This window comes from Eulemur rufifrons, chromosome 20 (assembly GCF_041146395.1).
Source record: "Eulemur rufifrons isolate Redbay chromosome 20, OSU_ERuf_1, whole genome shotgun sequence".
In the NCBI taxonomy this organism is placed as follows: Eukaryota; Metazoa; Chordata; class Mammalia; order Primates; family Lemuridae; genus Eulemur; species Eulemur rufifrons.
The window spans coordinates 22,688,602-22,715,378 of NC_091002.1; the positions used below are offsets into that span (position 1 = coordinate 22,688,602).

A 26,777-nucleotide genomic window follows, 5' to 3' on the forward strand; every position below is an offset into this window, starting at 1 on the left:
TGCTGCATGGGACAAGCAAAGGTTGGGTCCTGCCTGGATGGCCCACATTCCTTCCTTCATGCTTCTACACTCCAGGTCTCTGTTTGGAGCTGAGGGAAAGAGCAGTTGGCACCGTTGCTAGTGAGACTCTGCATAGAGGCCGTCCTACTACTGGTTCAAGAAAAGTACACTTTAGAAAGCTGGAGCAGAAAGTCATCTACAAGCTACAGTGTGAGGGTAAGAAAGGCCAACCCGGATGGTCATGGGGGGAAGAGCCTAGACTGGGGTCTATAATGGAGGGTTGGATGGGGAGGCAAGAGCAAATAGAAATTAGCCTAGTCCTAAATAAAGACCCTGCTTGGCAGGCTCTAAAATGTCTTTTATTGACTGGAATCCCTGACTCCCAGAAGGTATGTGGGACTTACGGCCTTGGCTCAGATGATGGTATGGAGAAGAAACTCCAAGGTAAAAAACAGGACTCCTCTGTCGGCCTCTGAGCCAGAGAACCAGAGATGGAGAACCATAAACAGTTGGCAACCAAGGGAAGTCTTGTTTGTCCCTGAGAACTCCTAGCAATAGGACAAGCCTAAGGGCCAGGAGAGGATTTTGAGCCACAGGGGATCTCACTGGAGGGACTAAACCAGTATCTCTGGGACCCCAGATCCATTTCTGGGGGTTCTGAACTGTAAGTTTTTACTAAGCATCTACTGCTGAGTTGCATGTGTGGGTTTTTGGAACACAGCTGTAGCAAGTGCCAACAGCCCCATTCCCACTATGTGTGGTGCGACAGGACACAATGGGGCTGAGTCCCAATTCAGTAGGTCTGGGTGAGTGGGTGCTGCTCTCAAACCCCCACCTTCTTAGCTAGACCTTAGTTCCATCCCCAGGCTTAGGGAAGAGGAATTCCAGATTATGGCCGAGTGCCAGAGGAAGGTCACAACCTGCTTCTTTAAAGAAAACTGTTCTGAGGCTTTGAGGAAGTTGCCAATGACAGGTCTTAAGCCTGTGAGCTAGGTTCAGTTGACTGCCTCCACCAGGGCCAGTCCATTAAGTGACAGTTCTGCCACAGTCCATCTTCCTGACTGGATTGACACATGGCTGGACTACTGGTGACCAGTCAGTTCCAGCTGATATATGCCCTGGAAGGGACACCTCAGGGGCATTCCCCCAGAGTAGAAGGGGAATGAGGTCAGATGGAGCTTATGAACTTGAGACTCTGACTTTGGTCAAAGGTCGATTCAGTATTTTTGAAGCTCCAGAACTTGTTTTAAGTCAAGAACATCAAAGGTTGCCCACTGTCCAAGAGTTAGCACTAGAAGCTCTCCATAATCTCCTTAACCTGCAACCTCAGCCTCAGGCCCCTGCCACGGCCAGACCAGGCTGTCACTGCGAGCTCACTGGTGCCCTAACTCCACCCCTTCCCTTGAGGGCCAGTTCATGCCTCCCTTCCTCAGCCCCTGGAGTTCCACAGCCCTTCCAGCCAGTGCACAGAACTGTCTGACTGATTAACGCGTTAGTCTGATTTCATTGGCTGGAATGCAGGTTCTCTGCGGACAGTGGCTTTGTCTTGTGTATCTTCTGTGAGCCTCCCTGTCACAGTGCACACATGCAATAAACTCATGCCACCTGACAAGAATCTTTAGCAAGCTCTTCCTCAATAAACTCCCTGGATGTCCTGCTGCTGCCCAGCTGCAGAGGTGGAGACAGCAGGGAACTAATGCAAAGACTCAGGGTTTATTGTTGAAGGGGAAGTTGAGGGAGAAGGTCAAGTGCTAGGAAAATAAATTCTAGACGAGAGGCAGTTGATGCCTCTTGGCCAGGGCAAGGCACTCCTCTGGGTGACTGTGCAGGTAGCAGGCAAATGTAATTTGCCCCATTCCCAGTGAGTTGGGGCCTCCCCAGCCTTGCAGGTTTCCTTCCTCTTCCTGGGAACGTCAGCTGACCTGGGGCTCCCAGGTAGGGTAACAGAGCCAGGCCCTTCCCTTGGCAAACCTATAGCTGTGTAGAGGGGCCGTGACCCCCTCTATAGTCATCTGTCTGTGTGCTTCCAGGCTGGCCTGGGTCCTGCCCAGCCTGGCTGCTACCTGGAGGTGGCTTGGGTGGGGCTGGGGCTGGGGCTGGGGCGTAGCAGGACCGGCCCTAGAGATGTCAGACTTTGAGTCAGGGACTCATCCAGCTTGCGGGTCTCAGCCTCCAGGACAGTGGCCTCGGGGGCCTGGGCCACGGCGAGAAGGGAGTGGGAGAGGCTGTGGTGCAGGCCCGCTAGCTCACGGCTGGTCTGTACCGAGCGGGCGATGTAGTCCTGCTTCTGCTTCCGCTCCAAGGCCAGCTGGGCTCGTAGCAGGGCCACCTGGTGGGCAGAAAAACCAAGAAGAAGAGCAGTTGAGGGCCCTGAAGCTGTCCCAACTCCTCCTACCCTGCGTTCCCGTGGCTCTCGCTGCCTGAACATTTGAATGAGCTCTACCACATACACGAATCTCTGAACCAGCTTTCGAGTGTTTGGGGAAGGGTCTTTGGGAACCGGAATCCAGTGATTCTCAACCCCGGGTACACATGGGACTCCAGCAGGGAACTCAAAAACAACAAAACTGTTCATCAACTTTACTGGAGGATAATTTACGTGTTAAAAAAACCCAAAAAAGCCCACACCTAAGAGGCCTCTCTTGCTTCACCCTCATCTGGGCTCTGCCTCAGGATTCCTTCGTAGGAGTTTAACAGAATACAGAGTAATACTTAGGTCTAGCTACAAGGTCAGGTCCTGCCAGTAGTGACTACTGATTTCTGCAATAGGCTCAGAAATCAAAATTCCACACTTCCTAGGACTGCTGGGCCTTGAAAAAGAGAGTGAACTTTTAGCTGAGGCCCAAGAGGCGAGAAGGCACTTCATGTATCTTCCCTGAGGGTGGCAGCTTGACTCGAACTATGAGGATCCACTGGGGCCAGGCTCCTCTGCCTGGTGTGCTGGCCACACTCCTGCCTGCAGGGTCCGTGTGAGGGCAGAGGACGCTAGTCTGTTCTCCTAGAATCTTCTGTCTGCTCCTCAGCCCTCTTCCCTTTCCTTTCCCTTCCTAAGTATGAATCTGGAGGTCAAGGACCATGCTTTCTTCCCCACTCCCACCCTAGGCAGATGAGAGGTGGAGCTGGGACTGGGGCTCTTCTTGCCTCCCATGGAGACTGAAGTTCTCTGAAGGCAGGAACTACTTCCCCTCTTTCTGCTGGAGGTGCAAAGGGGCCAAGCACACAGCAGACACTATAGCTTTGTTGCCTGAGTGTAAGGGAGGGAATAGGAGACAGATCCTTCCAGAACATACCTCTTTCTGCAGTTCAACCACATACTTAGCACTTGAGGAGCCCTTCTGTCCTCCTCTTCCATCCTGTGGAAGACACATAGCATTCTTGTTGAACTAGGCCTTCCCACTCTGGGGTCTCCACAGGCATCCTGCAACTATCTCATGGCAATCCCGGGGGTGGGCGGGGGGCGGGGGGGGGTAGTTGGGGAAAGGTTTGGGCCAGAAGTGCCTGAAGCTGTATGGGGCACCATGGCCCTGGGGCAGGGAGAGTCCCTGTACCAGCATAATGGACAACGCCCATGGAGACCTGGTGCTGAGTGTCCACAAGGCTTGGACGGCACTTGCTTCTTGGAGGTACTTTTCTACTTAGCAGAAGTATAGCATGTATCTGCTTTGTGCCAGCCCTGGGATGTGAACTAAGGATGCAGAGAGGAAGTAAGACTCAAAGTCTGCCCTTGAGAACTTTCAATAAAGGACGGGGACGGAGAGTGAGAGATGCTCAGCCACCACGAACACTTCCGCCTGCCAGGCTGCAAGGCTGTCTACAGATGGGCACATCTCAGTCTTCCCCAAACCTCTTACCCAAAATAGGAACTCTGGCTCCAGGAAAGACCATGGACCCTAATCTTGTAAACTCAGTGCTACAAGGAGCAAGGAAGTCTAAGAGATCTGTGAAGCTGTGATCAAGCTCCGAGGTGCATCAGGGGCTGGCGAGCACCACACAACACCCAAGTACCAGGGATCCTGACCAGAGCCCCAATAAGCCCTGCTTCTGGGTGAGCCTGAGGCACTGGTCTGGGAGTCGACCGATCTAAGTTCCTCAGAGAGCAGGAATGCTAGTCTAGACACCACCCCAGCCCCTGACGTTGGGCCACCTTCTCAGGGCAGGGACAGACTAAGCTGTGCTGAGTGGGGCAGAACTCTGGACTGGTTGAAGCAGCTGTCCCCACCATCCAAAAGAGGCCTGGGATATGCAATGAGGACAGCTCAGTTTCTGGTGGCTGGGGTTGGGCTCTCTGAGGCTGCAGTGGAGGAAAACAGGTAAACCTGCTGCGTAGGTGATGCAGCTGTGGCCTCGTTGATCTCCAGGGCCCCCGCCCGGGATGCACGCATGGAGTCCCTCTTCAGCTTCCTCCGCTCTCGCTCCACCTGCCAAGGTGCAAGTGAGAAATCAGGGCTTGGGTTGGCTCCAGGGCTGGAGTAGAGCTGCCTTCTCTAGAGGAGGCCAGTGCCCGTGTGGGTGGACGTGTAAGGGGACAGCAACCACAGAAAGAGAACTGAGCTGAGGAGAGCCCATGCTAGGGCAGCCCTGAGTGCAAAGAAGAGCTCCTGAGACAGAAGAGGCAGGGCCAGCCTCTCAGGCCTTTGGAGCAAAGGCCAGCAAACTTTCTCTGCAGCGAGTATTTTAGGCTTTGTGGATCATTCCATCCCTGTTGTAGCAGGGAAGCAGCCGCAGACAATGCATGGCTATCTTCCAATAAAACTTAATTTTCAGAAACAGGCAACGGGTCGGATTTGTCCCACAGGCTGTAGTTCACTGACCCCTGCCCTGGGGGCTGCATGAGAAGTAGAGATGCATGCCCACCGGACCCCAAAGGAGGGAGCTGAGGACAGCAGAAGCTACTTGCCTGCTCCAAGGTGGTCTGCAGCTGGATATTGTGGTGCTGTAGTCTGCTCCGGTCAACCTCCAGCCATGCCACTGCTTGCTGCAGGTGTTCGAGCCTTTGTCTCCATGGCTGCTTCTCCTCCATTCCAGGACTAGGCTCAGCCTCCACTCCTGAGACCTGTGGGAAAGACCTGTAAATCTCATGTGGGCAGCCCTTTAGACAGGTAAGGGAACAGACAGAGGGCAAAGAGAAGAATCTGGTAGATCTGGGCTTCAGAAAGTCAATTCCAAGAGAAGGGGACAAGCCCCTGGACAGGAGCTCCCCCAGGGTCATCTCTTCCCTCCAGGCCCCCAGCTCACCTCTCCCGGCTGTACACCCTGCTCTCCTCTGGACCCCCGTTCCGCTCTGCTGCTCGGGCCTGAGCTGTGCAGCCGCTCCTTCTCCAGAGCCTGTCTGGTGAGCTCCAGATCATCCTGGGGTACCGAGGCGTGGAACAAAATCACATCCTACCAACTTCAAATCCATACCGACCCCACCCTCCATCCTCATAAAAACCACTTCAATTTTCTCATCAGGTTATAGTCTTACTTTTCTAGGAGCCTCTGAGCCATTTTGGTCCAGAACCTTCATTTCACAGATGGATAAAACAAAGGAACAGAGAGGGATCTACTCAGGATACAAGGGGAGCTAGCAAGTAAGACAGGACCAGAGCCCCGCATCTCATTTGGGATCTCCCATAAAGCTAAGCAGTAACTTGGAGTACTGATGTGTTACAGAAAGAGCATGGACTCGAGTCACACAGGGCAGGGTGTCACATCACCACTTATTAACTATGATTCTGATCAAAATATGAGCTCTCCCCGAACCCCAATTTCCTCATTTATAAAATGACTACATACACCACGAGACACGAATGAAGCCTTTGGATAAGTTGGGAAACCTAATGCTAGTTATTTTCCAGGCACCCTATGTTTCATAAATAACAGTCAAGAAGAAAGGACAAGAGTGTGTGTGTGTGTGTGTGTGTGTGTGCAGGTTGTCTGGGGGAAAAGAAGAGCTCAGTGGTAAAAAGCCTGAGCTCTAGAGGCAGAGTACTCAGATCTAATTCTAGTTTTCCCATATACTAGCTGTGTGACTTTGGAGAAGTTACTTAACCTCTCTGAACTGCCATTCCTACACTACAGAGTAAGGACTACAGTTCCTACTTTCCAGGGTAGTTGTGGAAGAAAGTGAGAGTAATAGTGCCTGACACATAAAATGTTTAAAATAAAAAATGATACTACTGTGATGTAAGACAGTAGTGTGTGGAGGGGTAAGTGGCTGAAGTGACCCTGACCTGAGTTACATTACTGAGTGAAAACTGCTCAGTAACCCAAGAGTATGGGTAGGGAGCGCCCTTCTGCCCAATTATGTACCTTACTTTCACTGTGCCTGTAAGAATGGGTCTGGAAATAGGAAAGAAGTTTCACTCACTGAGTGCTTTCTTCCCAAGCACTTCATACATATCATCTCATTTCATACTATCATTTCTGATTTCATTGATAAGAAATCAAGGGTCAGAGGAGTGAAGTCTCTTAGCCAGGGTCACACAGCTAATGAACTACAGAACTGTATTTCAAACTCAGGAACGTGGCTGGGTGCAGTGGCTCACACCTGTAATCCTAGCACTCTGGGAGGCCCAGGAGGATCGCTTGAGCTCAGGAGTTCAATAGCAGCTTGAGCAAGAGCAAGATCTCCATCTCTACTAAAAAAGAAAAATGAGCTGGCCATCATGGCGCATGTCTATAGTTCCAGCTACTTGGGAGGCTGAGGCAGGAGGATTGCTTGAGCCCAGGAGTTTGGGGTTGCTGTGAGCTATGATGACACCACTGCACTCTACCCAGGGCGATAGAGCGAGATGTGACTCTGTCCCAGAAAAAAAAAAAAAAAACAACCCTGGAACTTGACTCCAAAGTTCATAAATGTATAACTCCTTATCCATATACTGTACTTTAACAAGAGCAGAGCTTTGTGAATTCCCAGAAGGCAACTCTCTGGGGGGTTGTGTATCTGGGATGAGGGAGGAGGTTGTCTAGGGCTCAGTCAAGGGACTAGGATGTAGTCAATTTCCTTGGAAAAAAGGACTGGCCCTCTCCTGGCAAAAGAGATGATACCTTTCTATGTCCAGCAGTTGATCCAGCTTTGCTGACTGCCTACTCTGTGCAGGTTTGTGCTCATGATCAGTGCCGGTACAAAGATGACTAAGACATGCTGCTTGACCTTGAGATGAAATATTATACTCTGAAGTCCTACCCTAAACCCTCACTTCCTTTCTCACTGGACATTCCACCCACATGAGCACACTTATTTCTAACTGCTGACGACTCCAAAGTACCTCTTGCCCCAGTCTCATCCTTCAACTTCAGACTACTTTGTGGATCTGCCTAATGGACGTCTCCCCTTGACGCCCCACAGGAACCTCACTCCATTTCCAAACTGGACTCATTCCACTCCTCTTTGTCACACTGGCTTTTCTCCATCTCAGTGAGGAAAGACCTGAGTGTTGTCTTTGACTTCTTTCTGCCCTTTCTTAATGCCTCCCACCTCTTAGCCAATGAATTGCCAGAAGTCCTATGAATCTCTTAGATCTACCCATGTGTCGCCATTCACACCCTCTTAGGTCACCACCTCTCCCCTAGACTTCTAGCGTAGCCTCCCACTTGGCCTCCCCACATTTGCTGTTGCTCCACACAGCAGCCTGAGTGATCTTTCTGAACTGTGTCTCTGATCATGTCACTCCCCTGCCCCAAACCTTCATCTACTTCCCACTAGTTACCCAGGTCCTCAACATGACTTATAAGCCCTGAATGCTGGGACCGTGCTGTTCTCCCTTCTCTTGCCAACTCCCTCTTTACGTCCCAGGTGATCTACACGATAGCTCATGTGCTCTTGTCTCCTTCCTTTTCCCCTGAAATCTCCTCCTCAACCTGTGCTTGGTTAGTTCCTTACTGGTCCCTTCAAATCTCATCTGAAACACCACTTTTACCAGGAAGGCTTTGGGGACCCACCCCCAGGAAAGGTTGGGTGTCCTTCCAGCAGTGCTTGGAGCACACCAAACTTCCCCTATTAGGCACCAACCACACTGCATTACAGTTGCTTATCAACTAGACTGAGCTCTGCGAGGGACTGTGGGTGTCTTCTCTTTATATCCCCTAGACCAGCACAGTAGCCTGGTTCCACTGAATCCACCTATGTTGAGGTGCTCGTGATCTCACTTTCTCACAAGACTCAGGATGCGGGCAGTCCTTGAGCTCAGCCAGACAGGGCTGTCACCTGGCCCTCACTCCCCCTGGAGTGAATTACCTGCAGCCTCTGCTGTTCTGAGTCCCGCTCCAGGACAGAGGCTTGTAGAAACATGGCTATCTCCTGCAGATTGCTGACACTGGCCTTGCTCTGGGCCAGGGACTGTGCCAACTCCTGGGCCTTCTCCCTCCACTCAATCTCCCTGGCTTCTGTCTGCCTCAGGGCTGCCTGTAGCCGCTCCAGCTCCCGCTGTAGCCTGGGCCCTGAAGATTCCAGTTTCGGAGATGGTTCTTCCATGGGGGAGGCTCTGTGGCTGTGGGGTAAGGCCTCCAGCTTCTTCCTTTGCTGGGCCTCCCTCAGCTCCAGGATCTCCTCTTCCTTTTGGGCTAGAGTCAGCTGTAGCTCCCTTAGACTCTGACGAAGGCCCCTCATCTCTTTCTCTTCTCTCTCCTGTCCCAGCTTCTGCTTGTCTTGGGTCATATTCTCTTGGCCCCTCTGGGCCAGAGACTTCTCCAGCAGCTGCCCCTGTTCCTTCTGGTGTCGCAGCTCTTCATCCCTCTGGGCAAGTGCCTGCTGGAGCTGCCGCACATCCTCCTGGTGCCGGAGATCCTGGTCCTGGATCTCACCTTCTCGCATCCTCAGGGTCTCCTCTAGCTGCCGGGCACGTGCCTGGTGAGCATCCAGGGCAGCCTGCAGCGTGGCGATGTTAGCCTCCAGACTGCGGCTCAGTTCTGCCTGCTCAAGGAGATGCTGCTCTTTCTCCTGCAGGGCAGCCTGAGCCTTGCTGAGGGCCTCCTGCAGAGCCTCAGCCTGGCCCCAGGCAGCCTCCTCCTGATGCCGGGAGGACTGGCTTTCTGTCCGCAGAGCCTCCAGCTCCTGCTCCCTTTCCTTGAGCATCACCTTGGCCTGCAGCCAGCTGTCCTGCAGGGCCCTGGCCTCTGCCTCGTGCTCCTGTGCCTGCTCGGCGCACTGTTGCTGGAGGGCCAACAGAGCCTTCTCGTGCTCCCGAGACTCAGCCCTCAGGTCTCCCAACACCTCCTCCAAGGCCTGTACCCGCAGTCCCTCTGCTGCCAGCTCTTCCTGGAGCCTTCGTGCCTGCTCCTTGTGGTCCTCAAGCTCTCCCTGGCGCTCCTTCAATGTCATGTGGGCTTGCTCCAGAGCTCCCTGCAGTGCACTTGCCTTTTCCTTCACACTCTCCTCCTGCCCCTGGGCCTGCCGCTGTTCTTGCCGCAGGGCCTCAAGTTCCTGGTCCTGCTGGGCCAGTGCTCTCTGGGCCTCTTCCAGTTGACCCTGAAGTGATTGCTCTTTCACCTCCCTTTGCTCCCTGGCTTCCTGCAGGTGCTGCTGCAGGCCCACTATCTCCTGCTCTCGCTGGGTCAAGAGTAGGCTGGTCTCACCCACTTTCCTGTGCAGGCCCTGGAGCTGCTGTTCCAGCTGGTCCTTGTGCTCCTGAAGTTCCTGGATCCGCTCCTGCTGGCATTCCACCTCCTTCTCCTTATCGCGCAGGATCAGCTTCATGTGCTCTAGGTTCCCACGCTGTGCTTTACTCTGGCCCTTCCCTTCCTCTGCCCGCTCCTGCATCAGCTGCCTCTGAGAGGCCAGCTCCCGGCCTCGCTCTCTCAAAGACAGCTTGATCTGTTCCAGGTCCTCCTCTAGGATCTTGGTCTGCACCGTCCTTTGATCTTCTAGAACCTGAATCCTCTCCTTCTGCAGCACCAGCTCCTGGTCCCTCCTGTCAAGATCCTGAGTCAGATGCTCTTTCTGCCTCTGTAGCTCCTCGATCTGTTCTAGCTGGGACTTCAGCTCCTGGTCCCTCTCCTGCAGCTCTTGTGCCAGAAGGGTGCTGTGGCTTTCCAGTTTGTGGATCTGGCTGCTTTGCGCCTGCAACTCCTGGCTCCTTTCTTCCAGGTCCAACGTAAGGTGGGTCAAAGCCACCCTCTGCATTTCCCTCTGGCCCTCCAGCTCTTCGATCAGCTTTTGCTGGCACTCCATTTTGCGATGGTTTTCCTCCAGTTCCAGGGCCAGGCATTCCAGAGTAACCAACTGCTTTTCCAGATCCTGGACCTGCCCTCTCTGGGACTCAATCACTTTGTCCTTCTTCTCAAGTTCTAGAAGCTGATGCTCCAAGATGTTCCTCTGAGTCTCCCGATCTTTCTCGAGCTCTTTGATCTGCTCTCTCTGCACAGTCAGCTTCTGCTCTCGCTCCTGGACAGCCATGGGCAGATGCTCTAAAACAGACCTACACTTCTCCAGCTCCTGAATCTGTTCTTGTTGCAGATCCACCTCTTGGTTCCTCTTCTTCAGGTCCAGGGACAGCAGTTCCAAAGCAGCCTTCTGCATTTCCCGTTGCTTCTCCAGTTCCTGGATTTCCCCCCGCAATGTCTCTACTTCCCTTTCTCTTTCAGACAGGGTCTGGGCCAAGAGAGCCAAATTGTCTTGCAGAGCCTTCCCTTGGGCCACCTTCAGCTCGCCCTGCTCCTGCAGAGCCTGAGCTCTCTCACGCTCACTCTCCACCTCCTCATTTTTCAGTTTCAGTGCTGAGCGAGCTGTTTTCAGGTCTTCTTCCAGGACCCCGGCAGCCCTAGCCTGAGCCCTGGCTTCTGCAACAGATGCTTGCAGATGTTCCACCTGAGCTGTCAGGTTCTCCTTGGCTGCCTGAAGTAGCTCTCGCTCACTCTGGAAAACAAGATGCAAAACCACCTTAAACTATACTTCCCTGATACAGTCACTCCAACACTGGCCTTTCTCTTTCTTATTTTGTGGCACCAGCAGTGATAAGGACCTGGGCAAAAAAGTGGTGTATTCCATTTAAGGTGATACTATAAAAGAGCATCTCTACCACCAATGAGCCATCCTAGACTCTGGTCCTTTAGGGCAAGGGATAAAAACCTCAACCTCTTGGCCGGGTGTGGTGGCTCACGCCTGTAATCCTAGCACTCTGGGAGGCCGAGGTGGGTGGAACGTTTGAGCTCAGAAGTTTGAGACCAGCCTGAGCAAGAGCGAGACTCCGTCTCTACTAAAAACAGAAAGAAATTATATGGACAACTAAAAATATATATAGAAAAAATTAGCCGGGTATGGTGGCACATGCCTGTAGTCCCAACTACTTGGGAGGCTGAGGAGGAGGATCACTTGAGCCCAGGTGTTTGAGGTTGCTGTGAGCTAGGCTGACACCATGGCACTCTAGCCTGGGCAACAGAGTGAGACTCTGTCTCAAAAAAAAAAATCTCAACCTCAGGCTGGGTGGTGGCTCACGCCTGTAATCCTAGCACTCTGGGAGGCTGAAGCGGGAGGATTGCTTGAGGTCAGGAGTTCAAGACCAGCCTCAGTGGAACCGTAACAATGACCCTCAAGGACATGGAGACAGCCAGAGGAACTGGAGAGACTTGCTGAAGGAAGTTGGGCATATGACCATAGACCAAGGTGGGCCCAAGGGACTACTCCCGAGGCAACACCCTCCCCCAAGCCAGGACTTTACCTGGGCTTCCATTCCCTGTAGCTCTGCTCGCCGTAGGCGACTCTGTAAGGATGCCACAGTTTCATGCAGCTCCGTCAGCTCAGATTCTAGGGAGTTCTGTTTTCCTTCCCACTTGGATTTCTCTTTGGGAAGAGGAGAGGTAGCAGAGTGAGGCCCATGGTTGGGGGTAGGGGAAAAAGAGGGACGCAGAAGCAGATGGAAGATGGGGAACAAAATCAAAGGGGAAGAAGGCCAAGGAGAGAATTACATGGGTCTTAGAGACATCACCTGTCTGCCAGCTGCTCCTATTTGTCTAGGCTCCCTGCTGCTGCCAGCCCCAGCACTGCCTGTCAATCATCCTGACACTTCCTCACCCTCATCACACAGAGAGTCTCAGCCCTGGATTCCATACAGGGTTGAGCCAGAAGACACTGGAGGTCCCTTCCAGCCCCCAATCCTATGATTTTGCAGAGCTTCCTAGAGATTTGGTGGCTCTGCTGGCTGCCCCCATTTCTGTAACATGTACCAGAACCCAGCTCTATTTTTGGGTGTCCTCAGGAAGCGCTCAAATGGCCTCAAAAAAGGTCCAGACCCACTCCCTAAGTTGTCCTCTCCTACAGTAGAAACTTGAGCCTTAAGACCCTTCCCTCTCCTTTCTAAGCAGCCACCACCCTTCTCAGCCCTTGGCTGTGGCACAGATATACTGTCCGCAGATTTTCCCTCCTTACTTTCTTCCAAATAAGCACATAATCCTTCTGCCATTAAAGGCTAATTTTGAGGACACAGTTGGAGATGATAAAATAACATCGATAAGTGACAAAAGACAGAGTCTTATCATGTTCTCATAGTCCTGGGCTTGAGACTCAAGTTTTTTTCTTTAATTTCCCACAGAAACAAAAAATGGAAGCCCAGGCCCTCCTTCTCTCAGTTCACCAAATCTGTTCCTCCTAGTCCCATCTTCTAGGATGGCCCTCAAAGGCCAAGAAAAGCAGAAAAATAGTTCAAGGGGGTCATCACCCCTTTGGAGATGCCTCTAGATATGGTCTCACAGTTCTGGGTAAAAAATAAAAAGAGTGGCTGCTAGGCCTGTTACTGCCCCTTCTGGGCTTCCCACCCATCTCTCCTCCCTCCAAATCTCCCTGCCTCCTTGAGCTTCTCACCCTCTTGGTTCTGGGAGAGCTGTCTCTGCAGATCCTGCAACTCTGTGTGGACCTGGCTCTTCTCAGCCTCTGTATCAGTTAGACGCTGTTCCAGCTTCCGGACCTGATCCCTCAGATCATCCTGGGAAAGGAAGGGCACAGCTAAACTCAAGTTCCTCATCCTCCATCCCAGCCAGGGCTCAAGCTCTCTCCTCACTCTCAGCACTGGGGTAGTCTGCCATTGTGGACCTACTCACAGATTGCTGGATTATTTACCTCTGAACTCATGTGCATTTAGCTCCCTGAAGACAGGTTCTACTCCAACTGGCTGGAGCAAAGAAGCCCCTTCTCACCTGTCTTTGTCTTTTGAAACAAAATCCCTGTTCAAATCTTAGCCCAGGGGTCACCTCTTCCCTCCCCAAACTCCTGCTTCAAAGCTTAGCCCAAAGGTCATTTTTTCCTTCCTTCTGACCCTCCCCAAGTCAGAATGAACTGCCCCTTCCTTCTAGCTCCAACGGTACAACATTTGTATGTGTTATTGATCCAATTAATTCTACCAGTTCTGCTTCACATGAGAATGCGGTTTGGTTCCTCTACCCTGTCACGAGCCTTCTTGAGGGCAGAGATCAGGTCTTTCTCCTTTTATATCCCCAGCTCAGAGTGGCTGGCATACAGGTGGCACTCAATTTGTATTCAAGTGAGGTGGAATCTGTGGGACCTTTAGTTCCATCATAGGCCTAGAATAATCCTATAAATAGCAACCTCAGGCCAGGCACCGTGGCTCACACCTGTAATCCTAGCACTCTGGGAGGCCGAGGCGGGAGGATCGCTCGAGGCCAGGAGTTCGAGACCAGCCTGAGCAAGAGTGAGACCCCATCTCTACTAAAAATAGAAAGACATTATCTGGACAACTAAAAAAATATATATAGAAAAAATTAGCCGGGCACGGTGGCACATGCCTGTAGTCCCAGTTACTCTGGAGGCTGAGGCAGGAGGATCGCTTGAGCCCAGGAGTTTGAGGTTGCTGTGAGCTAGGCTGATGCCATGGCACTCTAGCTTGGGCAACAGGGCAAGACTCTGTCTCAAAAAAAAAAAAAAAAGGCAACCTCAAATCTCAGTGGTCTCTAATTCGTCGGGTTTCTTTTGGAGGCTGTGGTACTAAGAATAATTCATGGCTGAGACGAAAATGATGCAAAACAATACCACACATCTGTACAGGGTTTCATATAATACTTTGTAAACTCTGGATTCAAGATCCTCATTCATTTAATCCTCACAACAACCCTGTGGGGCAGGCATCATCTGCCCTAATTTGCAAGTGAAAACAAGGCCCAGGAAATCCAAATGCTTTATTCATGGTTGTCAGGTGGTAAATGACAGAAGTGAAAGTCATCCCAACTTGATCTTAGGAATAAAACAGACCCAACCACTTCATGCATCTTTGTCTCATGCTCTTCGAGGGAGGTGAAGAGTTCAGGGAAGGAGAGCAGAGAAACATACCCGGGCCTGTTGGGTCTTCCACAGGTCTTGGTGAAGCTTGTGGAGGGCAGATGCTACTGCCTCGGCTGAGAGAGCAGTCAGGAGGGGCCCTCTTTTAAAGAGGCTTCTAGCTCCATTCTGTTCTGAAAAAATGAGGAAAAACCTCTTCACCTGGCTGCCACCATAAAAAGAAACAGCCAGACCTCCCCAGACATGGCTTTGGCTTTCCCACTGGTCCCTCCTCTCTCTCTGAAGAACCCCTTCTTGGCAGTTCACCCATCACATATTTTCTGCCTAACTGTGTGCCAGGCACTATGGTGGGCACTTAGATAATGCTAGCTATTGTTTGTTATGCACTTAGTAAGTGCCAGGAACTGTGTGAGCTATTCGCATCTGAAATCTCATTAACACCTTAGTAAAATGCTGAGGTAGGTTTAACATGCTCATTTTGTAGTTGAGGAAAATCAAGCTCAGAGAGGATAAGTGACTTGCGCAAGAACACACAGCTAGCTAAAGGCAGAGGTGGGGTTCAAACTCGGATAGAATTAATTTCAGAGTAGTTGGCCTTAACCTTGAAGCACTATTACCTAAGGAACTGTATTTCCCTCCACCCTTCCCTAGGAGTTAGGCCTGGCTTTGGCCCAAGGGACTTAGTTCTTGGGTGACTGCCTCACCTGGCTCAAGGACCCAGAGGGAGGGAGCAGAGTCTCCACCACCACTCAGCTCAGGCCTGCTCTCACAGACCAACCCCAAGGCCTGCTGCAGGACAGAGTAGAGGCTGGCCAGCTGGGCCTGGGCCTGGTTCCCAGGCTGCTGCTCTGTGGCCAGTGCTTCCAGCTGGCTCTCTGTGTTGCGCAGTTGCAGCTGTAGTTGGGCTGCCTTGGCTTCCTGGGCCCACAAGGAAGCTCGCAGCTGCTGCTCCATGATCTGAGATGCCTCTAGCTCCTCCAGCAGACGTGCTTCCTGGGCCAGAAAGTCAGCCTCCTTTTCCTTCACCTCCTGCCTCAGTAATTCCACCTGCCAGGGCAGAAGTAAACACACTCTGAGCAGGGAGTGGATGCCTTCTCCTCAGACTCTCTGAGACCTGACCCCACGCAATCCCTGGATTTCAGCAGGCTCAGCTCTCCAGCAGGTAGAAGGGCTCTGAAATAAGTGTTACCCTAGATCTAACACCTGGCTGCCTGTGGCCCAGCGTTATGCTAATGGGATTTGGTCCTGGTTTCCTGTGCAGATAATGCCAACTCCCTGCTATGAAAAAAACTCTGCCCTGAAACCCTGACACTGAGCCTTGTAAGACCAGTCACAATAACAATGGCTACCACTTCTTGAATGTTTACCGTGTTCCTGACAACTTATATATTAAGAATTATCATCCTGGTTTTATGGGTGAAGAAGCCGATGCTCACACAACTAGGAAGCAGTGGAGCTGGCAACAAATTCAGAACTAACAGGGCTCTGTGTCTTTGGGCACTATGTTCTGGGCTGTCAGTTTCCCACAGGAGCCATTCTCATCTCTGAGTCAGGTTCCAAGCCCCCACCCTGCCCAGTCCTGGCTTCCTCCTCCTGCCAGGGCTGTTGAGGTGCCAGCCTATACTGGAATTAGGAAAAAGAGAAGGTTCCTCTCCATGAGAGGACTCTGAAAAATCAACCCACCGCTCCAAGGACAGGCTTCCACCAAGGAAGAGGGCTCGTAACCAGATGGGAAGTACCTGGGCACTAAGCTCTTTCTGCCCTCCCTGGGCCTCCTGCATGTCCTGGCGCAGGGCGCTCAGCTCTTGCTGTCGAATAGAGTCAGCTTCTTGTAAAACAAGGAGTCTCTGTTCCTTTTCCACCAGTGACAGGGTCAGGCTAAAAAAAGAGGGGTCAGAGGGCTAGGCCATTCTCTTGGGGAATGAAGAACTACTTTCTCATCTAACTACTCTAAACATAGCATTAATAATTAAAATATTAATAGAAATTGTAGTGATAATGATTACAGTAAAAGCTTGCATTTATTGAGTACTACTAAGAACTCCTAAGTACTTCATGCATATGATGCCTCATTTCAATTTTAGTTTATTCTTCTCTAGCAAATTCCACATGTGTCTATACAAGTACCTCAAATTCAACATAAATATCCAAATATCAAAATTTGGGGCCAGGCGCGGTGGCTCACGCCTGTAATCCTAGCACTCTGGGAAGCCGAGGTGGGCGGATCGTTTGAGCTCAGGAGTTCGAGACCAGCCTGAGCAAGAGCGAGACCCCATCTCTACTAAAAATAGAAAGAAATTATATGGACAGCTAAAAACATATATAGAAAAAATTAGCCGGGCATGGTGGTGCATGCCTGTAGTCCCAGCTACTCGGGAGGCTGAGACAGGAGGATCCTTTGAGCTCAGGAGTTTGAGGTTGCTGTGAGCTAGGCTGACGCCACGGGACTCACTCTAGCCTGGGCAACAGAGTGAGACTCTGTCTCAAAAAAAAAAAAAAAAAAAAAAACAAAATTTGGATATCCCCACCCACTTATCTCCTGTGTTCCCCAGCTCAGTGAATGGCACTTCCATCCAGTGTCTGAACATAGAAACCTTAACCACTTTACAGACTTCTCCCATCCAATCTACAACTTACGTCCAATCTGCAACTATATATAATTAATTCTAATTACCTTAACAACCCTCAAATCCCTGCTCTCCTCCCCTTCCCCATTTCCTACTCTGGTTCAGCTTTAGTATTTCTCATGTGGACAATTGTACCAGCCTCCTAACTTGTCTTCCTGCCTCTAACTACATCGTCAAAATGATCTGTTCCTTCTCAAACTCCTCCAGCACTAAGAATACATGCTGCTCTTCATTCTGAATGGTTGTATGTCACTCCTGATGTTTCATGTCATTACATCATAAATTGGATTATGTCAATTTCCCTGCTTAAAACCCTGCGGTGGTTTCCTGCTAAACTTAAACTACAAACTCCTTGCCATGGCTTACCAAGTCCTGAATGCTGTGAACTTGTCCAGCTCATGTCACCTTCCTCATTCCCCATGTTCCAATCACACCAAACTCTTTCAGTTTCACCAAACACTGTAGGCTTTTATCTGCCTCAGGGCCTTTGCATATGATTTCTATTCCTGCTGTATAGAACTCACCCTCACCCCTTTTGCACAGGTGGCTCCATTTCATGCTCAGTTTAAATGCAACCTCCTGCAAAAGGCTTTCCCTAACAACCTTTGTAAATTAGGTCTCCTCTTTCTTACCCTGTTTCCTCCACACCATGGGCCATAATCTCTAATAATTTGTTTTAGAGATTATTTGATTAACGTTTCCACACAAAACTATAAATTCTACTGTGGCAGGGACCATACGGTCTTGTTAATCACTGTATCTCCAGCCCTGGCGTATTGTCTGGTGCATAATGGGTGTTCTCTAAATATTTACTAAATAAATGAAGTGCAAGCTTTGAAGACAGAGACCATATCCTCTCCACATGTACATCCCAGAGCTGTCGACAAGAAAGGCCAGGTGGCCTCAGCAAAGAATTGTCAATGTCAGTGATCACTGTAGCCAAACAGACAAGCCACCTCCATGGCCTGTCTAGCCTACCTGGCTTTCTCTTTCTCCAGCTCCTTCTGAATTCGGCTATATTCCTGGGCCTCTCTCAGCTTCTCCTGAACCTCCTGCTCAGCTAGCCTCTGGGAGTCATCCTGGGCCACCAACTGAGACTTCAAGTCCTCCACCTGGAAAGTTAAGGGCATGGAGACCAAGATGCCAGGGCAAGGGGCTAGTGGGAGGATGCTTCTCACCTAGGGCTTTAGGGTCCTGCAAGGTGTACCACAGTCAGTGGCCATTTCCAGTGCTTGGGATGTTCCACCAGTCCCTACACACTGTTCTTAACCCCCTTCCTCAGTACTGTTCAGCCTGCTCATCTGTCTCCCCAGCCTCACATATGCTGCATAAAGGCAGGCACAGATAAAAATCTTGGCTGAATATAACTACTGCCAAAGGCAAAGTGATGGGTAAGCATATTATGATTGTATTTTTTAAAATAAAAAATCAGAACATCATCTGGTATAGGATTCTGAGCAGGAGAAGCAATCTGAGTAAGAAAAGCAATCTGGTATGTAAAAATATCAGATGTATGGTGAAGATGGAAAGAACAATTGAAACTGAGACTGCCCGAGAAAACCTAAGTTCCGTGACCTTTATGAAGAAAGAGATTACTATCCCAGGGCTCTCTGCTCAACTCTGAGCACCCTCTAATTTTCCACTCAGTATTGTGGCTCACCCCCACCATCCAAAGCTCAGGCAGCAGGGCCAAGGATCCCCTGTCCTGCAGGAGGGAGTGGGTGTGCTGGGGAAGGACTATGGGGCTGGCGGAAAGGAGGAGAGGACCTGCTTCTGCAGGTCTATCTTATCCTGCAGCAGGATGCGGCCCTCTTCTCGGATGGCAGCAAGGTTGTCTCTGTGCTGCTGGGCTGCCTCCTTCAGCTCCTGCTGAACCTCCTGAAGCTGGGTCTGCAGCAACCCAGTGGTCTCCTGCAGAAGGATAAGACATCAGTGAGTAGAGGAAAGGTTCCACCGGGGCCTTGGTCTCAAAATCTGTGTTGTATAAATAGTGTTTTGTTAAGTTGGCAAAGGCTGAGGCAGGAGCCAGCAATCCATGTTGTTTCCGCAACTCCTCACTTCCTATTCCCTCTCCTCCCTCACAAAGAGCACTGGCTCACCCAGGTTTCCTGGTCGGGGTCCATGAATCGGTAACAGGCCCTCACCCCGACAACTGCAACAGCCTCCTGACTATATCCCTACTTCCACTTGATGCCACCATCCCCTACAAACACACACACTCTTCTCCACTCAGCAGCTCAAGTATTTAAAAAAAAAAGAAACACACACACAGACAAATCATGTCCCACCCCTGCTTTTTAAATACCACCCAACAGTTTCCCATTGCCCTTAGGACAAAACGTAAGCTCCTACTATGGCTGAGGAAGACCTCCCACCTATCTCTCCACTTGCCCCTGAGTTTAACAACCTGGAGCCAAACTGCCTTCTTTCTGTCCTTGAACTCCGCAGGCCTTTCTCTGTCTGTTCCAGAGCCCTGATGATGGCTGTTTCTTCTGCCTAAAGTGTTCTTCAAATGGCTGGCTTCTTTCTTCTTTTTAATGTCTTTATTGAGATATAATACACATACCACACAATTCACCCATTTAAAGTATACAATTCAGGCTGGGCATGGTAGCCCATGCCTATAATCCCAGCACTTTGAGAGGCCCAGGTGAAAGGACCACTTGAGGCCAGGAGTTCAAGACCAGCCTGAGCAACACAACAAGACCCAGTCTCTAGGCTGGGCAAGGCAGCTCATGCCTGTAATCCTAACACTCTGAGAGGTCGAGGCGGGAGGATTTGCTTGAGATCAGAAATTCGAGACGAGCCTGAGCAAGAGTGAGACCCCATCTCTACTATTAATGAAAATAGAAAAAAATTAGCCAGGCAACTAAAAATAGAAAAAGTTAGCCGGGCGTGGTGGTGTACACCTGTAGTCCCAGCTACTCGGGAGGCTGAGATAGGAGGATTACTCCAGCCCAGGGCAGCCTGGACAATAGAGCAAGACTCTGTCAAAAAAAAAAAAAACCAGGCCGGGCGCGGTGGCTCACGCCTGTAATCCTAGCACTCTGGGAGGCCGAGGCGGGTGGATTGCTCAAGGTCAGGAGTTCGAGACCAGCCTGAGCGAGACCCCGTCTCTACTAAAAATAGAAAGACATTATATGGACAACTAAAAATCTATATAGAAAAAATTAGCCGGGCATAGTGGCGCATGCCTGTAGTCCCAGCTACTTGGGAGGCTGAGGCAGTAGGATTGCTTAAGCCCAGGAGTCTGAGGTTGCTGTGAGCTAAGCTGACGCCACGGCACTCACTCTAGCCTGGGCAACAAAGTGAGACTCTGTCTCAACAAAAAAAAAAAAAAAAAAAAACCAAACACCTGGTCTCTACAAAATATTAAAAAATTAGCTGGGCGTGGTGGCACACACCTGTAGTCCCAGCTATTAATACTTGGGAGGCTGAGGCAGGAGGATCACTTGAGCCCAGGAGTTTGAAGTTACAGTGAGCTATGATGATGCCACTGCACTCCAGCCCAGATAACAGAGTGAGACCCCGAGGGAGGGAGGGAGGGAAGGAGGAAGGAAGGATGGAAGGAAGGAAGGATACAATTCAGTGGTTTTTAGTATATTAATAGAGTTGTGCAACTATCACTATGACCAATTTTAGAACATTTTGATCACGGCCAAAATAAATCCCGATCCCATTCACATTCACTCTCCATTCCTCTCTCCACCCCCAACCACTAGTCTGCTTTCTGTCTCCATACAGTTGTCTATTCTGGATACTTCATATAAATGGAATCACATAGTACATAATGTGTGGCCTCTGGTGACTGGGTTCTTTCACTTAGCGTAATCTTTTCAAGGTTCATCTATGTTATATCATGGGGTTGGCTTTTTTTTTTAAGAGTCAGGGTCTGGCTGTCACCCAGGCTGGAGTGCAGTGGCTCCACCATAGCTCAGTGCAGCCTCAAAGTCCTAGGCTCAAGTGATCCTCCCATCTCAGCCTCCCAAGTAGCTGGGACTATAAGCGCCCACCATCACATCTGGCTAATTTTTGTTTTACATTTTTTTAGAGACAGAGTCTTGCTATATTGCCCAGGCTGGTCTTGAACTCCTGGGCTGGAGTAATCCTCACACCTCAGCCTCCAGAGCAGTGGGCTGGCTTCTCTTTAACTTTCAAGTCTCAGCTCAAATGTCACTTTTTCAGTGAGGCCTTCCCTAACTACCCTGTCCAAAGTGACCTCCTTTGAATCACTCTCAATGATACCACCCTATTTATTTCCTTTATAGCACTGAAAACAAATGGTAATACTCCCATTTATTTTGTGTCTGTTCATCTATTGTCCAATCTGCCACTAGCATGCAAGTTCCTTGAGGACAGGGACTATGTTACGTTGACTGTTGTGCCACACCTTTATGTACTTGTCATGTGTTAGCACATACACAGGGCCTGGCACATAACTATTCATTGTTGAATGGTAATGAATGCTCTTTTTTCTTCCCCACCCAGGACCACCCTCCATACCTGCTCCTTTAACTTCTGGACCTTCATGTCCTGCCTCAGCCGTTCCAGTTGTTGGCTGGCATCTGCCAGCTCCTTCTGGGTTTGCAGCAGTGTCTCCAGGAGGGACACTCTCTCCTTCTCTGTTTCCAGCTGCATCTGTGGAGGGGTAGGAAGGGCAAGGGCTTATTGGCTCACGGTTATCAAGCTCATCCGTGAGGCCACAAGCACGTCCCACAAGCTGCTCTAGGGCTCTTCTAACAAATGAAGTGGAGGCTGAGGACAAAGAAAGGCCTGAGCCCACGGATTCAGAACCAGGAAGTGCAGATTGTCAGGTTTGCAAGCTGACAGGATGTGGTAAATGTCAGCCCTCTCTCAGGAAGTACGACATAGTGCCGGCCCTGCAGCTAACGGAGTGGATCACCCTGCTGACTAGTAGCGGTGGGTAGCTACACTCTCTTCTGGGAGCCCCTCTGCGGCACCACTCTTGGGAGTGGAAAAGGAAATGGTCAAAGGTAAGAGGTTCGCAGATTTGGATGTGCAGCTCCTATCCTCCTACTTTCCCACCTGGCATAGGGCACTCTCGGCCTGGGTCCGTTCTTCTTCCCTCTGCGCCCGGATGGCCTCGGTTTCTGTCTCTTGCTCCCTCAGCCTTGTTTCCAGCTCCACTTTTTCCCTCTCTAGGCTCTCCAGAGCCTTAGCCAGCTCCTGCTGGTGCCAGGACCGCTCTTTTTCCTGGCCACATGAAGGAAATGCTGTTAGAACTGAATGGGTCAGGAGAGGAGCAGAAAGAGCTAATCACAAGCTGTGTGACCTTAGTACCTCTCTGAGCCCGTTTCCTTACTGTAAAGTGAGGCTAACAATCCTTGCCTTATCTATCTTACCAAATTTGATGAGAATCAAGTGAGATTTATAAAAAATCAAATAATACATGTACACATGCCTTCTAAAGTGCAATTGTCTCTCATTTATGCTACAAATATCTGTTATTTTTAAAGCAACCACATCATGGTTGATGACTGTAACAACAAACTGAGGCACTGACTCTGGCTCTCTGCTGCCTCTTCTCCTTTGCTCAGGGTTGCAGAGTTGGCCCCCAAAAAATCAGGCCTAGCTCAGCAAAGATGTCTCCCTACATTATTCAAGAGCTTCAGAACAGGAGTCCTTGTTCTCCCAGAGGTCCACCAATGACCAAAGCCTTTCCCAACCTTCCCAACTAGTTCAGGACCCTCTGATAGGTTTTCAGGATGGTGGCAAAGGGCTCCTGAGTTGGGCAGCCTAGGTGACAATGTTTAAACTGCCACTACTAGTGTGACCTCAGCCAATTTCTAAATATCTCTGTGCCTCAGTTTCCTCATCTACAAAAATGAGGGTAACAACAGTGTTGTCCTCCTGGGGTGCTGTGAGGATTGAGATAAGTCATGTAAATCACTCTGAATGTGCCTGACACACTGTAGGCAGTCAGTATACAATAGCTAGTTTCCTCATCATATTAGTCGTTCCCTGTACCTTTCATTTGAAATGCTTATAAGTTTGTAGTTATCTATTCATTTAATGGGAATACCTCTTCAGCCCTTTCCAAGGTCTTTTTTTTTTTTTTTTTTTTTGAGATAGAGTCTCTGTTTGTCACCCCAGCTAGAGTGCAGTGGTGTCATCATAGCTCACAGCAACCTCAAACTCCCGGGCTCAAGCAATCCTCCTGCCTCAGCCTCCAGAGAGTAACTGGGACTAGAGGAATGGGCTGCTGTGCTCAGCTAATTTTTCTATTTTTAGTAGAGACAGGGTCTCGCTCTTGTTCAGGCTGTTGAACTCCTGAGCTCAAGCAATCCTCCCTTGGCCTCCCAGAGTGCCAGGATTACAGAGTGAGCCACTGTGCCTGGGCAGTTCTTTTTCTTCATAGAACTTTCAGAGTCATTTACTCATTTATATATTACCATATTTAATGTTTAATACCTGTCTTCCTCCCAAGACTTTAAACTCCATAAGGGGAATCAAGTCTAGTTTGCTTTCTACCATATTCTTAATAGCCAGCATCATGCCACACAGTTAAGTTCCCAATCAACATTGGTTGAATGAATGAGTGACTAACCACATTAGCTACTGGACTGTTAGCCTAAGAATAGCATTGTATAATGCCGCAGTTATAGGACAGTCATGAATGACAAATCTTACACTCTGGTTCAAAAAGCCAACTATAAAAATAAGGGAAAGATGAATTTTAACAGTAGTAAATGTTTAAAAAAAACCTGATCTATTTGATCCATATGAGTTAGAAGTGTGTTATGGCTACCAGAACAGCTAATTCTGTAATGTCCAGGTAGTAACAGTCCAGCATTGCTAGTTAGACCATGAACAGAATATTCTGCCCTGTTCAAAGTACCACCTTCACTCTGGGACATTAGTAAATTATAATATGCCTAGAGGAAAGCAACCATATTTGTGAGGTATTTAAAGCAAATCTAAGGCTGACTTATTTCAGGTAATAGACTTTGCGCAACATGAATTTTCTAATAACTAGATCTATCTAAAATAAATTGGCAGCTATTGATGGAATACAACAGAAACTAAGCAACTATTTGGAAGGGATATTACAGAAGTGGACATAGCATAAATAGTTAAAAATTTGGGCTCCTAATCTCTGTTCTACCATTTATTAGTCATGTAACCCTGAGTGACTTCTCTATGCATTTATTCACATTTATTATGTGAATAAAGCATTCAGCATGGTGCTTGGCATGGGGAAGTGCTTAGTAAATGTCCAATATCATTACTATTAAAGGGGATATAGGGACTAGATGGAAGAATGGAGAATATAACTTCTAAGAGTTTTTCTAACTGCTAGGATTCCAGGAGAAGGCAGTCATTCTTTTTTTTTTTTTTTTTTTTGAGACAGAGTCTCACTCTGAAGGACCAAATGCAGGTAAAATATTCTAAGGCTCTTGAGTCATTGAGGGAAAGGGTAAAAACACTGATTGATTCGAGATTATATTATTTATTTTAAAATATTAAAGGTAACCACTAGAAGAATTTTTTAAAAATACAGTACATATCATCCAAAGTTGTAGAGAGAAAAAAAGACGTAAGAAAAAAATACAATGTAATCACCCAATTTAATCCTCTAAAAGAAGTTAAGAAAGGTGATTTCTCCTCCCCAAAAGATATAAAAAGGCAGGACAAAATAGCATAAGGCCATAGAAATAAATACAAATACAACTAAAATCACAATAAGGCAAATGGACTAAGTTCTATAATAAAACAAAAGAAACACAGTTCTGAACTGGGCAAGAATGCATCCAAGATATTCCTCTGCCCCATTTATATCCTGAGGCAAATTTAATAATCCTAAATCCCAGGTTCCACTCTTAATGCTCTGTACACACCAAAACAACACCAGTAATAAAAGTTAACATAAATACAGAGCTCACTATATACCAGGAACTATTCCTAGTGTTTCCCATATATTAATTTATTTAATGGTTACAAGCTGGATTTTGTACCTTGGTGACCAAATTTCACTCTCACAAGCAGCAATATCTGGACCACGGGGTGGAGCACTCACTGAAGGCCATGTCTGCCTCTCCCGTCCCCCAGCCATATCCACCACCTACCCATTTTTCCTGGAGCTGGTTCACCTCCTCCTCGTGGGCCACCTTCTGTTGCTCCAGCGCAGTCTGTCCCTCTTGCTCAGCCCGGGCCAGCTGTCTGGCTGCTGTATCCCGTTCCTGTTCTGCACGGCTCCGTTCAGCATCCAGTTCCAGCTTCAGGCACCTCACTTCCCCTAAGATGCCAGGGATAGGATCAGGCCTCTGGGCCTCTGCCCCATTCCTTTTTCCTAGTAATATTCTCCTCCCCACCACCTCATGAGCAACTACCATCTCAGAGGCCCTGAGCCTAGCTGAAGAAGGACCTCTAATGGCCTCCCACTGCCACCCTGGCTTTCAATATGGAGTATGCCCCGTCTCAGTTGGGGTCTCACCTTGGATTACTTCCTTAGCTTGAGTGACAGTTTGAATCTGGACCTCCAGCTGTCCCTTGATGACCTCTATCACAGAATTTTGTTGTTGGGTCTCAAACAGACTGTTCTCCAGTAGCTCCTTGGCTGAGCTGTGAGGTTTGGGAATCAGGAAAAGTTCTTACCCATCAAGCCCTTTACCCTTCCTCAAGAGGGTTTGTGTTCTAAGTACTGGCTACCTGGAGAAGTTAGGGGGCAATTATAAATTTATAACTCATTTAGAACCCACATACTTAGGGCAGGGAGCTTAGCTTGGCTACCCCTTGCCTTGCAAAGCTCTCTCGGTGCTTGGCTGATCTGGGTCTGGGTCCTACCTGAGCCCCAGTAGTTGTTCAGCGAGGTCTTGCCGGTCTCGCTCCACAGCCTGCAGCCGCACCTCTAGAGCCGCCCTCTCTCGGACCAGGGCCTCCTTCTCCTGGATTGCCCTGGTAAGCACTTCTTCCTGTCGCTTGGCCTCCTGATGCAGCTGCTCCAGCTGAGCTGTGGCTGCCTCCTGCTGGTGACGTGCCTAAGGGGAAGAAATTGGTGAGATACGGAACAGAGGCAGGATCCCCCTGGGGCTGCTACCACCAGATTAGGGCCACTGGCTCTTTGGAGATTCCCAGTCCAGCTCTGTGAGCCCTGCGCATTGCCCACTCAATACCAAATGGCATTTATCTATTTCCCTGATCAACCCATAGAGCCCCCAGCTCAGGAAGAATGTTCTCCTATGAGCAAGATCCTGTGCTAAGGATAGCAGAGGACCTTCCCCTAGGAGTTCTAGTTTTCAGAAGACACACCCATAATACCAGGAAGAAATATAACCAGTGTCCTGAGAAACAGACTCTGAGAAGGGAGAGTATGTGTAATTATTAGGACAAGGAGAGATTTGGTAGAGGAAAAAGATGATCTTTGAGCCAGATCATTCATTGGTTTAGGAAAAAATTTACTGAGCTGCTGTTAGGCACTGTGCTATTAATAAAAGATGGAGGAATAAAAACAAGTAAGACAGAACCTTGCCTTCAAGGAGCTTCTGGTCTAATGGTGGAGACATGTGAACAGATAATTGTAGTATGAAGGACATGGTTGTTGAAATAAGCACGAGGTGCTAAACAGAGCATACAGAAGAAGCACCTAATTCAAACTAAGGGGTATAAAGTAGCAGAGAATCAGTAAAAGAATCCTACTGAAATTCTTTTACAAAACTGAATGAGGGCCAGGCACAATGAGTCAATGCCTGTATACTAGCACTCTGGGAGGCCAGGGTGAGAGGATCCCTTGAGGTCAGGAGTTAGAAACCAGCTTGAGCAAGAGTGAGATCCCATTTCTACTAAAAATAGAAAAATCAGGCCGGGCGCGGTGGCTCACGCCTGTAATCCTAGCACTCTGGGAGGCCGAGGCGGGTGGATCGCTCAAGGTCAGGAGTTCGAGACCAGCCTGAGCAAGAGCGAGACCCCGTCTCTACTAAAAATAGAAA

The 26,777-nt window shown here is 49.4% G+C and overlaps 1 protein-coding gene across 6 annotated transcripts in view; it reads right to left on the minus strand.

Annotated features, from left to right (window-relative positions):
- Positions 1-1,695: 1,695 nt before the first annotated feature.
- Positions 1,696-26,777, minus strand: part of CEP250 (centrosomal protein 250) — a 47,701-nt gene continuing 22,619 nt past the window's right edge. For all 6 annotated transcript variants that reach the window (XM_069496371.1, XM_069496372.1, XM_069496370.1 and 3 more), the window contains 18 exons: positions 25,636-25,829; positions 25,286-25,413; positions 24,918-25,087; positions 21,877-22,044; positions 21,334-21,468; positions 18,598-18,741; positions 17,809-17,942; positions 15,943-16,081; positions 14,908-15,250; positions 14,255-14,376; positions 12,776-12,896; positions 11,637-11,758; positions 8,219-10,834; positions 5,236-5,349; positions 4,898-5,053; positions 4,317-4,418; positions 3,291-3,353; positions 1,696-2,329 (listed from right to left, as the gene is read on the minus strand). In XM_069496371.1, coding sequence (XP_069352472.1) covers positions 2,060-2,329; positions 3,291-3,353; positions 4,317-4,418; positions 4,898-5,053; positions 5,236-5,349; positions 8,219-10,834; positions 11,637-11,758; positions 12,776-12,896; positions 14,255-14,376; positions 14,908-15,250; positions 15,943-16,081; positions 17,809-17,942; positions 18,598-18,741; positions 21,334-21,468; positions 21,877-22,044; positions 24,918-25,087; positions 25,286-25,413; positions 25,636-25,829 — 5,241 coding nt within the window. In that variant the 3' untranslated portion in view covers positions 1,696-2,059. The remainder of the gene's footprint in view (positions 2,330-3,290; positions 3,354-4,316; positions 4,419-4,897; positions 5,054-5,235; positions 5,350-8,218; positions 10,835-11,636; positions 11,759-12,775; positions 12,897-14,254; positions 14,377-14,907; positions 15,251-15,942; positions 16,082-17,808; positions 17,943-18,597; positions 18,742-21,333; positions 21,469-21,876; positions 22,045-24,917; positions 25,088-25,285; positions 25,414-25,635; positions 25,830-26,777) is intronic.